At 42.6% G+C, this 14,598-nt stretch overlaps 1 protein-coding gene across 1 annotated transcript; it reads left to right on the forward strand.

Annotated features, from left to right (window-relative positions):
- The first annotated feature begins 1,982 nt into the window (after positions 1-1,982).
- On the forward strand, positions 1,983-7,341 carry LOC5521621 (cytochrome P450 1A1). The gene is made up of 5 exons (XM_001641370.3): positions 1,983-2,626; positions 3,976-4,311; positions 4,765-5,182; positions 6,025-6,258; positions 6,647-7,341. Exons 1-5 carry the CDS (start codon positions 2,288-2,290, stop codon positions 6,814-6,816), a joined length of 1,497 nt encoding a protein of 498 aa, XP_001641420.2. The 5' UTR covers positions 1,983-2,287; the 3' UTR covers positions 6,817-7,341.
- The last annotated feature ends 7,257 nt before the right edge of the window (positions 7,342-14,598 follow it).

Here is a 14,598-nt window from a genome sequence, read left to right on the forward strand (position 1 = left end):
GCTACCCTCGATAAACAAGATTACAAAGACACAAACGAGAGATATCGAGACACGTGAATCGGGCCGTGACGCGCAGCAAGGATGACGTAACCTACCCTGGGTACCGAGGGGGCGTCGTTTCGCTCCCCGTATCAGGGCGCATAGTAAACGAACGAAGCTCGAGACTCTGGTACCCAGCGTAAATGTAACCAGGTTCAAACCTTAATCTATCGGATTTCTCAAGACATTCAAAGACTGATTGGCTTTGACCTTGACCTTGACTTGACACGCGAAGGACAAAATTGATGAGAGTACACGTCACCTTACCTAGCAGTGACCTTGACTAAACTCTAGAAAAGAAACTAATCAACAGATCAATTCATGATTAAGTATTCTTTTGTAAGAACCAAAAGAAGCAAACTTGTCACGCATCTAGCGTAGATAATGCACATCAATTGTAAAATATAGATCTTGGAACACTAGACGACAGCCAGAGCCATGAATTATTATTTTGGCGTTATATTTGATAGATTTTGCAGTGTGAAACCCCAGAGCTTTGTGGTGCCGGCAGGTGGCTTGTTTCCGCATGATGCTTTATTACAATCACCTTAAAAACATTCCTTTACCGCGTTAGCTTGAATGAATTGTGAATAACAAGCAAACAAAACATCACAAAAGAAGTGTTGTGAATCGAGGCCGTTATTAAGAGATAGGTGTGCAGGGAACCCCGCTTGACTTGTTTAGCTTGAGGTTCACAAGACACATAACACTAATCACATCTCTAGTATGATTATCTATACCATTTTAGCACTCATACTAACCCAAGTCAGCGATTCCTGGGTTACGGTCAGCGTAGTATAGAGTAAAGTAACTCCTTCGATCACTTAATCGCTACGGCCATAATTATAGAGTAAATAAAGGCACTTAAAATCACAAGCGGAAGCAAACATGACAACACGGATGACCTTGGCTTTTAGCAAGTATACTTCCATCCCCTATACTTTGCCTATAACCTTCCGGGCTTTTACTCGAGTAGAACAAGCTTCGGTATGTGCCCCGTGTGAGGTGAAATCATATTTTTACAGTTATTCTTCACGTGCTTTATTGAGCTTTCGCCAGTTAGTTCCACACGCGATTCCCTTATCAGATTGGACAGTTCGCAAAAATATATAAAGCGAAAGTGCAAAACAATATATTAATTAAGGACGTTAATTGGGGTTCCTTTGCTGAGTTGCCCCCGAGGGGGCTCGCAAGGGAACAATTACTTCTAGTCCGCTGCAAAATGGTACAAAAATATATTATTAAAAAGTTATAATTTGGATTTTATTAGTAAGCTAGGGCAAGCTTTTTTAAATTGGATGGTTGTAAACAGAAATGAATGAATGATTTGCGTGGCAAAGCGGAACTAACGATCCCGTATGAGAATGATTTCGGGCAGCTCAGTACGACGGCACGTGACAACTTTTATTATTGAACAGTGTACCGTGCAATGACCTTGATCGCTATTTGCATCCAAAGTTGTTTTCGCAGAATGCAAATAGAACAGCTATTCTGAGCCCGGATAGACGTGCTACAGCAGAAATACAAACTAAATAGGAGCGATAAAGTTTCTAGAAGTATTGAAAAACACCTTCAAACAAATCCAGCGACGCAAGTGCAGCAAAACCAGAAAATGTTTTAGAGTTTTTGTAGGTTTTCGGTTTCTTGAGGCTTGGACTTGCAGTTTTTTTTTTAGAAAAAAAGATCGCAAAAGCTTTTAGATACAAGGGTGTTGTTCGTGAGAGTATGTGTTATTGCAATGTCTTTGTTAATGACTTTGCAAGTCCAAATGGCCAAGGTCTAAACTCGACCCTAAGCTTCCCATTTGCGACAGATTACCCTAAACTAATAAATATATTGGTCTGCAAATCCGCCGTTTTAAGTGGCTGGAGGAAGGTTATCTCGAGTTTGTACTCGACTACCAAAAGCATGCATACCGCATTCCAAGGAATCGGTAGGACTCACTATGCTAAGTCATATTTAAGATGCTAACGTAGGGAAGGGCGATCTTCCAAGGGAGTGTGATCAAGTGTGTGTAGGATGCCGCAGATGCAACCCATGTCTAGTTCACCTTGACCCTCTTAAACTTGTTTTTCCCTTGGCTCGGAGTCTGCACGCTACACTGAACTCATGACAGCTCTGTATCCCTCAATTGTGAGGACTGGACCCTTCAATTAAGGCACGAACAAACCCTGAGAGAAGCGTCATTCACGACTCATCATCAGACCGAGAACAACTACACGAGAAGACAATTCACTACCATACTACCATGGATCGTTTAAGAGACTGGGTGTCATGGAGTTCAGAGCGCCGAGGAAAAGCGCTCCCTGGTCCTTGGGGGTTACCGTTCGTAGGTAGCCTTCCGCATATCGCTATGCACGCAATGCCGCACCTTGTGCTAACAGACCTCGGGAAGACGTACGGAGACGTATACGGTCTTAGCTTAGGTGCCTGGAATACTGTCGTGCTCAACAGCCTCGGAGCAGCTCGGGAAGCGCTCGTACAAAATGCCGAAAACTTTTCAAGCCGACCACCCAACTGGCAAACACTGCAGGCTCTCGGTACCCACAAGTATTCCGTGGCGTTTGGAGACTACAACTCGGTCCAGGTAAAAACGGAGAGCCGTAGAGGGCAGCTTTATTAATCAGTCGTCAGTATAATCTAGTCTAGAGGCGACTTAGTGTGGCGAGAGGTAACTTAAGGCGGGTGTGTGTTAAGACTTTAAGAGGAACGACACAACAGACAATGCAAAGATTGTGTTGGAGTGTAGCAGACCACCGTATTTCTACGAAAGCAAACTCGTTTCACTGTAATGTCAACTGTGGCGTTTTAATTCCCCATTTTAGCTCACAACTCTGCGCGCACTCTCAGAGCAAACTACCGTTATGCATATTTAGATCAAGAAGACCCGAGAGACAGAGGCTCAGTGATTACTCTCGAGTGAAGGTCTTTTAGTACAACAAAGGGATATTCAGGTTGAAAGCAAATTGAGAAGTCTTAGCCTGAATCTATCAATTATTTTTGTTTTTCGGGAATTTTATTTTATATAGAGCAATTAATCCTTGCATTAAACTTTTCGAAATAGTGCGCGCACAAAGTGTACTTTGTTATTGTAAGCCTCCAGGCTCAGGAGCCTCACGAAGTGCACGACTCAATACACGAATCACAAACCACGTAGGATCTCTAGGATCTAACTCAATACACGAATCACAAACCACGTAGGATCTCTAGGATCTAACTCAATACACGAATCACAAACCACGTAGGATCTCTAGGATCTAACTCAATACACGAATCACAAACCACGTAGGATCTCTAGGATCTAACTCAATACACGAATCACAAACCACGTAGGATCTCTAGGATCTAACTCAATACACGAATCACAAACCACGTAGGATCTCTAGGATCTAACTCAATACACGAATCACAAACCACGTAGGATCTCTAGGATCTAACAAAACATAAATGTTCAACTCGCCAAGCAAGGACTAACTTATCACTGATACCAGTCACGATTTTGTCTATGTATTGATTTCGAAAAATTAGATAAAATGCAACAGCTATATATTACCAAATTGTAACTATCATGAAAACTTACTGTCTCGTTAACAGTTTCGCTAGCTATTAGGGGAACATGGCATGGTTAACAGAAGATAAGGGGGATGATGTATTCTCATAGATACTGTATTTTTTAAACTGTTTTAAGATTGAGCGTCCTTAGAGGTACAAAAATTGCTTTTAAAATAGCTTCCTTTTCATATCTTTACCATGGAGTAGGGGAATCTACTGATTTCAAGGAAATGCGAGACTGTACCGCATAAAACAAAGCCTTTACATATGAGATAACATCTTGCTTTTACGGGAGAGAAGTACATGAGAGGGATAAGTGAGTTGTTGAGAATTCAGTTCCATATGTTTTCTACGCTATTCACCTATACGTCTTTTCCCTTGTAGACTCAACGAAAGAAAGCTCTGCTTCGGATGTTCCACCAAGCCCTGATCTCACGAGCGGACATCCTCAATGATGTGGTCACCAGCGAGGTGGATTTGCTCAACAGCAAACTCGCAGCAAGCGGGCCAGACCCGCAAGACCCTCGGGATCTCATCATTCGTGCCTCGTTTCGCACGCAGTTTCGACTGTCTTTCGGAGAGCACGTGACCGATGAGGTGGAGAGAGAGTTGATGGAGATCTCAAAAGCCGGCAGAAAGTTCCAGGAGTCCTCGAATCTGGCTTTTCTGACGGATTTCTTGCCATGGACGAGGCTTGCTTTGAAGAAACCGTTGGATAAGGTATAGAAACCCTAGGACCATGCCTACTTGGTGGTGGAGGGGGGTTTATGGGGGATTTCTTGCCATGGACGAGGCTTGCTTTAAAGAACATGGCTACTAAGGGGAGGGGGTATGGCTAAGTAAACCTTTTGAATCTTCCAATCATGGCAGCTTGGCCCTTGGCAGTAAAGCACAGAGGTGTTCAATTATTTCCAAACTTTCCAGCATCCATCGTTCAAGCAATACGCCTTTTTTTCTAAATTGCCCATCCATTTAACCATTTCCTTCAGTGATACTGAAAATGTCTATTGCGTAAAGCTGCTAGATGTACGCGAACCAGAGAAAACAAAACGTCAAAGAAAAACGTATGAAATCAGACTTTTAAGAAACGTATGAAATCAGACTTTTTTCAGGAATATAAAAAAAAAAACAAAGAGGAACATGGTCTAATGCAACGACATCGTTTTTCATCAGTTTGAAGAAAACATCCGGGCCTTGATGGACTTCGTGCGTAAGATCTACCTCGAGCGCCGTCAGACGTACGAGAACGAGGAGCAAGAGTCCTGCCACGCAAGCGCAATAACAAAGCACTTATCGTCCTTCATGACAACGTCCCACATGGAAGAGGGGCAGAAACAAGTAGAGAAAAAAGAGATCGAAAATCAAGTTGTGGCCACGCTGGCGGCAGACACGTTTGGCGCGGGTCTCGAAAATGTCTCGTCCTCACTGCTCTGGGCGGTGGCATACATAGCGAGTCATGACGAGTTACAAGACGAGTTGCGGGATGAGATCATGCGAGTGGTGGGCAATGATCGAGTACCGATTCTACAGGATAAAGGCAACATGCCACTTTTGCAAGCCACGATACTCGAGACTTTTCGCCTCGGTTCAGGTATGCTTATAATGGATGACTTTAAAGGGGCAGCGTCATGGCACTGCGCATGTCTGGAGTCAGTGTTTATTGTAGGCTTTTAATTGTCTACAAACAGTTGAACTTGAAGTTGTCAATGCCTTGTTAAAATTATATTCAATATTTTACTGGATTTTTATTGACAGTTTGTGGTCATTTTCTTTGAATTTCTCCCACATGTACCAAAGGCTCATAAGTCAACATTAGAATTTGACTGAAACTCATTGTGTCTGGGCCGGAGAGTTATTGCAAAGCTCTTCATGACACTGCCTCTTTAAGATTCCTATCTAGTCTCTAAAATGAACGGGGTGAAGAGTTGGTTTGCAAGGCAGAAACGCAGAGGGTGGACGCTCGGGGTGGACAAAGTTTTGTCGTTGTGCGCGATGCTTTCTAGGAAAGACAAAGTGTATAATAATTTGAGTTTGGGGAATGCCGTTAGTAATAAGTAGTCATCTATTTAGTTATTGGTATTTTCTAAGGTAGGCCCTGGATGTCTCTAACACTGCCACTACACGCAGACTACACACAGATTTACACACGCAGATTTGCGTCTGCAATTAGTGCCCTAAATATACTGGCTTGGGTGGGTTAGTCGCTTGTGTTTAGTGCAAGGGACTTGTTTTGAAGATAATCGCTTGTCTCGTGCGTTTGCTAGAGGGATAATCTTTTCAGCCTGGAATACATATCAGAGGCGTAGGAGCACTACAATATATTTTTGCAGCAAAAAGATGTCAAGACTATTTGGGATTTTGTGTATTTGATCAGGTGGTGAAGGCTTTATCGAGACCGGCTAAACTCTTTTAATTTACACTTTCTGTTATTAGCTCTACCGCTGACCATACCACACTATTGCAACAAGAGCTGCACTGTCAAGGGGTTCGAGGTTAGGGAGGGGTCCCTCGTGCTTGTCAACCTCTGGGGGATTAACCACGACCCTCGCTACTTCTGTGACCCTTACGTGTTTGAGCCGCACCGTTTCCTGGATCTTGCCGGAGAGCTGAGAGGCGACCGCTGTAGCTCCGCCATACCTTTCGGCATAGGGCATCGCGCATGTGCAGGTGAGGCTAGACCACTGGTGATTCATGGACTTCAGACACAAAATGTTTGGCCCGGTTTAGCGATAGAACTGATAAGCAGTGGCTAGGTGAAGTTGCTCGATAGATATGGTGGCTCGATAGAGATCTAGGAGTAGAATTTTAAAGTATATTAATGGAGATTTAGGAGAAGAATTTCAAACTATTGTTTATGTGTGTAGCGCTTTTTCCACCGTCAGATTGAGGTCTGGCGGCTTTTCGAACAGAAACAGCTTCTAGTGCCAATAATCGGCTGTTTAAACATATTAGGCCACAGATCTTGCCCTGGGCTATTTTCTTATATAAGACTAAAAAAAACACATTTTCAAGATTGGCTGTGCCCTTTTGATTGTACTTTTTTTTGTTTTTCAAGGTAACACCATGTCAAAGTCACTACTCTTCGTGCTGCTAGCGGGAATCTTACAGAAGTTCAAGCTACAAGCGGTGCAGAGCGGCGAGACAGTAACCCCCCTGAAAGGCTCGACGCTATTCCCGGATTCGTACAAGGTCGCATTCATTCCCTGGGGGGAGGTGGACGCATGAAGCACGACCGGGGGAGGGGAGAAGTCTATAGACCCAGACACATACTAGTGTCACAGGGAGTGATGGGATAATTATAGACCCCGAAGAGCTGTTGGTATATTTACTATTAACGCCGGGATACCTTTGTCCAAAGGTAGCCCAAGAGACAAGGTCTTCCATAGTTCAGTGACAGGTGTTGTAACAGCAGACACAAACACACCAAAAATTTTAATTTTATAAAATAAAGATTCGTTATAATGAAATATAATGATTATGTGAGCTAGGATTGACGATAGTTTTAACAGCTATAATGCAGTGTTATAAGTATTTTTGACAACAACCATCATTTTTTATCCTTAAATAGATTTGAATTTATTTTTCTAACCAGTGAGAAATAATCCCTCGATGTCTTTTTACAAACATCTTCTTTTAAAGTGATATAATAAACAACAAGCAGGGCTTCGTACTAGTAGCACTGTACAAGAGAAAAAGAACGATAAAACGTGTTGTTTTATATACCAAGCCAATAAAAATGATCTAATTATCGCAAGTGGTTGAAGTGTTTTCGACGTTCATAGACCCGTCATGCCTTGCGCGTGTATTTCAAATGGTGTACGCACACGTAGACCTCCGGCATGCCTTGCGCGTGTATTTTAATTGGTGTTCCACAGACGTAGATCCAGCATGCCTTGCGAGTGTATTTTAAATGGTGTTCCACATACGTAGACCCGGCATGCCTTGCGAGTGTATTTCAAATGGTGTACGCACACGTAGACCTCCGGCATGCCTTGCGCGTGTATTTTGAATGGTGTTCCACAGACGTAGACCCAGCATGCCTTGTGCGTGTGTTTTAAATGGTGTTCCACATACGTAGACCCGGCATGCCTTGCGCGTGAATTTTAAATTGAGTACGCAGACGTAGATCCGGCATGCCATGCGCGTGTATTTTAAATGCTGCACCGGACGCTGTAAAGAAAGCCAAGTAGAGATAATATTCCATAGGGGAAGGCACGTATTCCCTGACTACCAACCATACACCCACTTGGCCGATGTACCACACGTATATCATGAAAAAAGCTTTCAAAATTTAATGAGATAATTTCATAGAAGGGGCGAAATTCAACTGGATAGGGTAAAAAAAAAACATCTTAATCTTCATACTCTCAGATGACTCCACAAAAATACTCTATAAATAGAGTGTAGAAGGAGCGAAATTCAACTGGGTAGGGTAAAAAAACATCTTAATCTTCATACTCTCAGATGACTCCACAAAAATACTCTATTAAAAGGGTGTGGATGGGGCGAAATTCAGCTGGGTAGGGTAAAAAAATAATCTTAATCTTCATACTCTCAGATGACTCCACAAAAATACTCTATAAAAAGAGTGTAGAAGGGGCGAAAATCAAGTGGATAGGGTAAAAAACATCTTAATTTCCAAACTCTCAGATGACTCCACAAAAATACTCTATAAAAGAGTGTAGAGGGGCGAAATTCAACTGGATAGAGTAAAAAAAAAAAACATCTAAATCTCCAAACTCTCAGATGACTCTACAAAAGTACTCTATAAAAGAGTGTAGAAGGGGCGAAATTCAACTGGGTAGGGTAAAAAAACAACATCTAAATCTTCATACTTTCAGATGACTCCACAAAAATACTCTATAAAAGAGTGCGAAAGTCAACTGGGTAGGGTAAAACACATCTAAATCTCTAAACTCTCAGATGACTGTACATCCGCGGACTCGCAGCAAAGTTGTGACTTCAGGCTATGTTGGACTTCCTTCAAAGCTTCCAAAGCCATCTGAAACTCCAGAAACGTTTGTGTTTTCTTCACTTCACGCAATTCACTCACGCTTACAGGTGCAGACTGCTTTCGCCTCGGGACATACTTGTGATAGTCAATAAAGAGAACGCCATTTTGTAATAAGCAGTCTGGGTTCTCCTCACTTGCGTTTGCCGCATTGCGATGACGTGCTTGTTCCGTGGCGGACCTTACCCGTCTACTGAACCTTGTGTAATCATCGCACGCTCTGCGATGGCGTCTATCACTATCATCAGAGGGAGGTACTTTATCAAGGCGTGGAAGAATCGGTTTAGGCAGAGCTGTGAGTGAAACGCCAGAAAAATTGCGGTCAGGCACTGGTCGGAATAGGGGGATGCCTCGAGGACAATCAACTTTTTCCTCAACCCAATCACAATTTTTGCTTCTTAGGCTTCGCAGAATTCCAGCACCCCATCTGGTGGAATAATCCTGTTTTTGAGTTCGCGCAGGGGAAGACTGACTTGTAACTGATTGGCATGTCTCTCCCGCCCATACTTCTTCTGTCTTCAGCTGTCTATCACCGCTGCAGTTTTCACACCTGATCCCGCAGACATTAAGCTGAGACATTGGGTATACTAGTCTGCTTGCCGTTCGGGGTCGCATCCTGTGAGCGCGATCGCTTGCAGTACAGATACACTCCGCAGACGAACTTGCGTCAGGTCTCAATCCTGTCAAACTTGGGATGCGAATGACTTTGGGCTGGCGGCCCTTCATTGATTCCTGAGTCGACAGATTTTTCGTCATCCTGAAGGTTGTATTCCGAGTGAGACTTGCAGAATCGTACAAAATACTCAGAACTTTGATTTAAGTGAGCGCAGTCATTTCGTGCAACCGCCTACCTATATTCCCCTGTGGATTTTATAAACGTCTAGAAGGAAATGCTCGGTGAAAATAATCTAGGGTCCAGTTTTTAACTCAATGTGTCAGATCACTTGACTTGTGATTATTCCTTAGCTAAGGTTGGGAAATACTTAACACCAAAAGACAACAACCAAATGAAGCTCGAATATTCTTTCGAATCTTTCTTGAGACAACAGGGGTTGTAAAGCGTGGGCATAGAGTATAATACCCTTGAAGCCACCCTGGAGCGCGTGATGAAAAGAAACGAAAGAGCTGAATAGCTAGATAGTCAACCTGTGATTATAACTTGACTATGACAAAGTCACAAGGAGAAACATCACACAAAAGGCGGCAGGCTTTTCATTGGAGGAATTCAGTTAAAAAAAGGCCTGTCAAATGTCATTGTATATTAACATATGCCAAGGGACTATGATGTAAGAAAACAAATCCCCCGTGCTAGGGTATGTTCCAATGATGTCGTCCGTGAAAGCTATTTTTAGAACAAGCAGTTATTTTTAGGTACGCCTCTGATTGGCTAGCGCTCACGTATCCTAGCAACACGAGTCTTACGCGCGATTCCATCTTGAGCGATGTGAACTTCCAAAGGCTGTTATGGAAATCTTTTTTTACCAAAATACCTTCCATTTTTACGAACGTTGTGAAAACGATCTCCCATAGAGTTTGCTGGATCCAATCAACTGTTTCTCGGACATGAAAGACATTAAAATGCATAAAGTGCATAACATAACATAACATAACATAACATAACATAACATAACATAACATAACACAACATAACATAAATCTGTGTTTACAACACATGATTTTTTCCAATTTCCTTTTAATGCAAAATATATCCAGAATTTTATAAAAATTATATTCTCACTGAAAAGTTTGGTTAATAAGACAGGTATTTCACAAATAAAAGCGGTCAAGAATTTATAACGAAGTGAATCTTATTCTAGTGACAAGAGTTTCTTTAGAACAGGGTGACTTTTCAGCGGATGTCTATGTCAGTATGCTATTGCAAGGTATCTATAGAGTTCATTTAGCAATTCGGCTATTTTATGTTGCGTTTCTCAACTTTTGAATCTCTGGGACATGCGAATCGCCATGGACGGAATATTACATTTGTGAATTATAAAATCTCGAAGGTAAAAACCAAAGAATTTATAAACATACGCTATTTTGTGATGTTAAAGGTTTGTTATTTTATCACTGTTGAAATCAAGCTAGATTCGCGGAGCTAGACTTCGGTGAATTAGTCACAAATTTGTGAAATTGCATAAGATTAAAAATATTGAAACCGAATTACCAAAACATGCAGGCTTTGTACCACACTATCTCAACTCTTGGTGTGTTCCATAAGAATTAGCATAGTTAAGATTTAGATTTTAGATTTTTTTTGTAAACTGTCATATAATAAAAACATTCTCACGTAGTTTATTTGCAGCTCTTGACATTTCCCGGTAAATTTGGTTGCAATCAGTATGTATTGAGAAATAAAGCTATTTAAGAAAAAAAAAACATTTTGAGAGCAAAATTTGGAATGTATACAGAAATTCAACATTCAACGATGGCGCGTTGTTTTGAGCCCGTGTTACAAGTGGCAAGTCCAAGCGCATGCTCCTGCAAAAAGTCGGTAACTACTTTAAGTACGCATCCTGAAGTGTATCATAAGATAGTTTATCATACCGTATCATACCACACCATCCACAGCTATCTACACCATACACGGCCATCCACAGCTATACACAGCTATTCACACCATACACAGCTATCCACACAATCCACAACCATCCACACCATACACAGCTATACACACTATACACAGCTATCCACACCATACACAGCTATCCACACCATACACAGCTATCCAGACCATACACAGCTATCCACACCATACACAGCTATCCACACTATCCACAGCTATCCACACCATCCACATCATACACAGCTATACTATACACAGCTATCCACACCATACACAGCTATCCACACCATTCACAGCTATCCACACCATACACACCATACACAGCTATCCAGACCATCCACAGCTATCCACACCATCCACAACCATACACAGCTATCCACACCATACACAGCTATCCACACTATACACAGCCATACACAGCTACCCACACCATCCACAGCAATACACAGCTATCTACACTATACACAGCCATACACAGCTATCCACACCATACACAGCCATCCACACCATACACATCTATCCACAGCTATCCACAGCCATACACACCATTCACAGCTATCCACACCATCCACAGCTATCCACACCATACACCGCTATCCATACCATCCACAGCTATCCACACCATTCACAGCTATCCACATCATACACAGCTATCACACCATACACAGCTACCCACACCATACACAGCTATCCACACCATCCACAACCATCCACACCATGTACATCTATCCACACCATACACAGCTATCCAAACCATCCACAGCTATCCACACCATCCACAGCTATCCACACTATACACAGCTATCCACAGCATCCACAGCTATCCACACCATACACAACTATCCATACTATACACAGCTATCCACACCATACACATAATGGCTTGGTAGTCTGGTGGCAGAAGCCTGAAAATAGGGGTTGCGCACAAGTCGAGAGCTAGAGAAGGTTTGAAAGCAGATTTGAGTAGATATTGGTCCCCTGAACAACGCCTGGTAGTTAGTGGAGTCGAATTATTTACGATTTTCTTTTTTTGCTTTCTTTTCTTGCTGCTACCAGACTATGGGAACGAGAGTAAATTTGCTCGCGCGCATAGTCCGATCATCACCATGTGGACAGTCTTGTCGTTAGACTTTCTTGTCGACTGACTTCAACTCAAAATTGGCAAAGATTGGCATCGAATCTTGCGCGCGGCGGGAAACTCTGATATCCCAAGATAAAGGAGCAAATCAGAGCTATCTAGTTTGGGGAATCCCTGTTTATTAAAAAGCTGTTTATTTACCGGCTTGGAGGTCCGTATAGTTAAATTGTGACCGAGGTTCTGAATAGGTGCTGACCGAGGGCATTTTTGAGATCAATGAATTTTCAGAGATTAAAAATACGATGAGCATCCCTATCAGTTCGATTGAAGCTTTGGATTGCTGTGTATAGTTGTGTATGGTGTGGATAGCTGTGGATGGTGTAGATGGGTGTGGATAGCTGTACATTGCTGTAGATAATTGTGGATGGTGTGGATAGCTGTAGATGGTGTAGATAGGTGTGTATGGTGTAGGTAATTATGAATGGTGTAGATAGCTGTGTATGGTGTGTATGGCTGTGTATGGTGTGGATAGCTGTGTATGGCGTGGATGGTGTGGATAGCTGTGTATGGTGTGGATAGCTGTGGATGGTGTGGATAGCTGTGGATGGTGTGGATAGCTCTGGATGGTGTGAATAGCTGTGCATGGTGTGGATAGCCGTGTATGGTGTGGATAGCTGTGTAAGGTGTGGATAGCTGTGGATGGTGTGGATTGCTCTGTATAGTGTGGATAGCGTGTGTATGGTGTGGATAACTGTGATGGCTGTGTATTGTGTGGATAGCTGTGTATGGCGAGGATAGCTGTGGATGGTGTTGATAGCTGTGTATGGTGTGGATAGCTTTGTGTGGTGTGGATAGCTGTGTATGGCTGTGTATGGCGTGGATAGCTGTGTATGGTGTGTATGGCTGTGGATGGTGTAGATAGCTGTGTATGGTGTGGATAGCTGTGTATGGTGTGGATAGCTTTGTATGGTGTGGATAGCTGTGTGGTGTGGATTGCTCTGTATAGTTTGGATAGCTGTGGATGGTGTGGATAGCTGTGGATACCTGTGTATGGCGTGGATAGCTGTGTATGGGGTGGATAGCCGTGTATGGTGTGGATAGCTGTGGATGGTGCGGATAGCTGTGGATGGTGTGTAAGGTGTGTATGACTGTGTATGGTGTTGATAGCTGTGTATGGTGTGTATGGCTGTTTATGCCGTGGATAGCTGTGTATGGTGTGGATAGCTGTGATTGGTGTGGATAGCTGTGGATTGTGTGGGTAGCTGTGTATGGTGTGGATAGTTGTGTATGGTGTGGATAGTTGTGTATGGTGTGGATAGTTGTGTATGGTGTGGATAGCTGTGTATGGTGTGTATAGCTGTGTATTAGGTGTATAGCTGTGTATGGTGTGGATAGCTGTGTATGGTGTGTATAGCTTTGTATGGTGTGTATAGCTGTGTATTAGGTGTATAGCTGTGTATGGTGCGGATAGCTGTGTATGGTGCGGATAGATGTGTATGGTGTGTATAGCTGTGTATTAGGTGTATAGCTGTGTATGGTGCGGATAGCTGTGTATGGTGTGGATGGCTGTGGATGGTGTGGATAGCTGTGGATGGTGTGGATAGCTGTGTATGTGTGGGATATCTTATATGATACACTTCAGGATGCATACTTTTAAGTACGCATTTTTCTTGAGTTACATGATTTCTTAACATTTGCGAGAAGAATTAAAGTTCATTCATCTAAAAATATCGTAAATCGAAGAAAAATAAAGGCCTTCTTGTATTAAAGTACATAAAAGACTGAGAATGCCTAGGTATTCTATCTCACCAAATTGCAGAGAAAAAGAAGTATTATTTGGAGTCAGCCCGATGCATCATGAATGAACTCCAAATTCGGTGTCTCCCAGTTAAATTATTTATATAACAATAAGATAACTTAACATTATATAACTTAACATATACAAAAACCCCGGGGTGGGTACTCCCTTATATGGGCTATACGGGGACGTGCCGCTGGACAGGGTATGGTTTTTGACCTCTCTGTCCTGAACAGGGTATACATTTCAGGCGTCTCTGTCCTGAACAGGGTATATATTTCAGGCGTCTCTGTCCTGAACAGGGTATATATTTCAGGCCCCTCTGTCCTGAACAGGGTATATATTTCAGGCCTCTCTGTCCTGAACAGGGTACATAATTTTAAGCAAGGCTGTCATAGACTGGGTACCGATTTGTTTGCCTTGCTAAAACTCGTAACCGCTGATCCCGCAACCGATCTGATTAGCTTGCTTGCTCTCGTGTGCTAACCGGGTGCTTGGTTCTGCGATCGACTTTGCAATAAAAAACTGCCGCGAAAAAGTATTGTCCTGCAGTG

This window comes from Nematostella vectensis, chromosome 2 (genome assembly GCF_932526225.1).
Source record: "Nematostella vectensis chromosome 2, jaNemVect1.1, whole genome shotgun sequence".
Taxonomy (NCBI): domain Eukaryota; kingdom Metazoa; phylum Cnidaria; class Anthozoa; order Actiniaria; family Edwardsiidae; genus Nematostella; species Nematostella vectensis.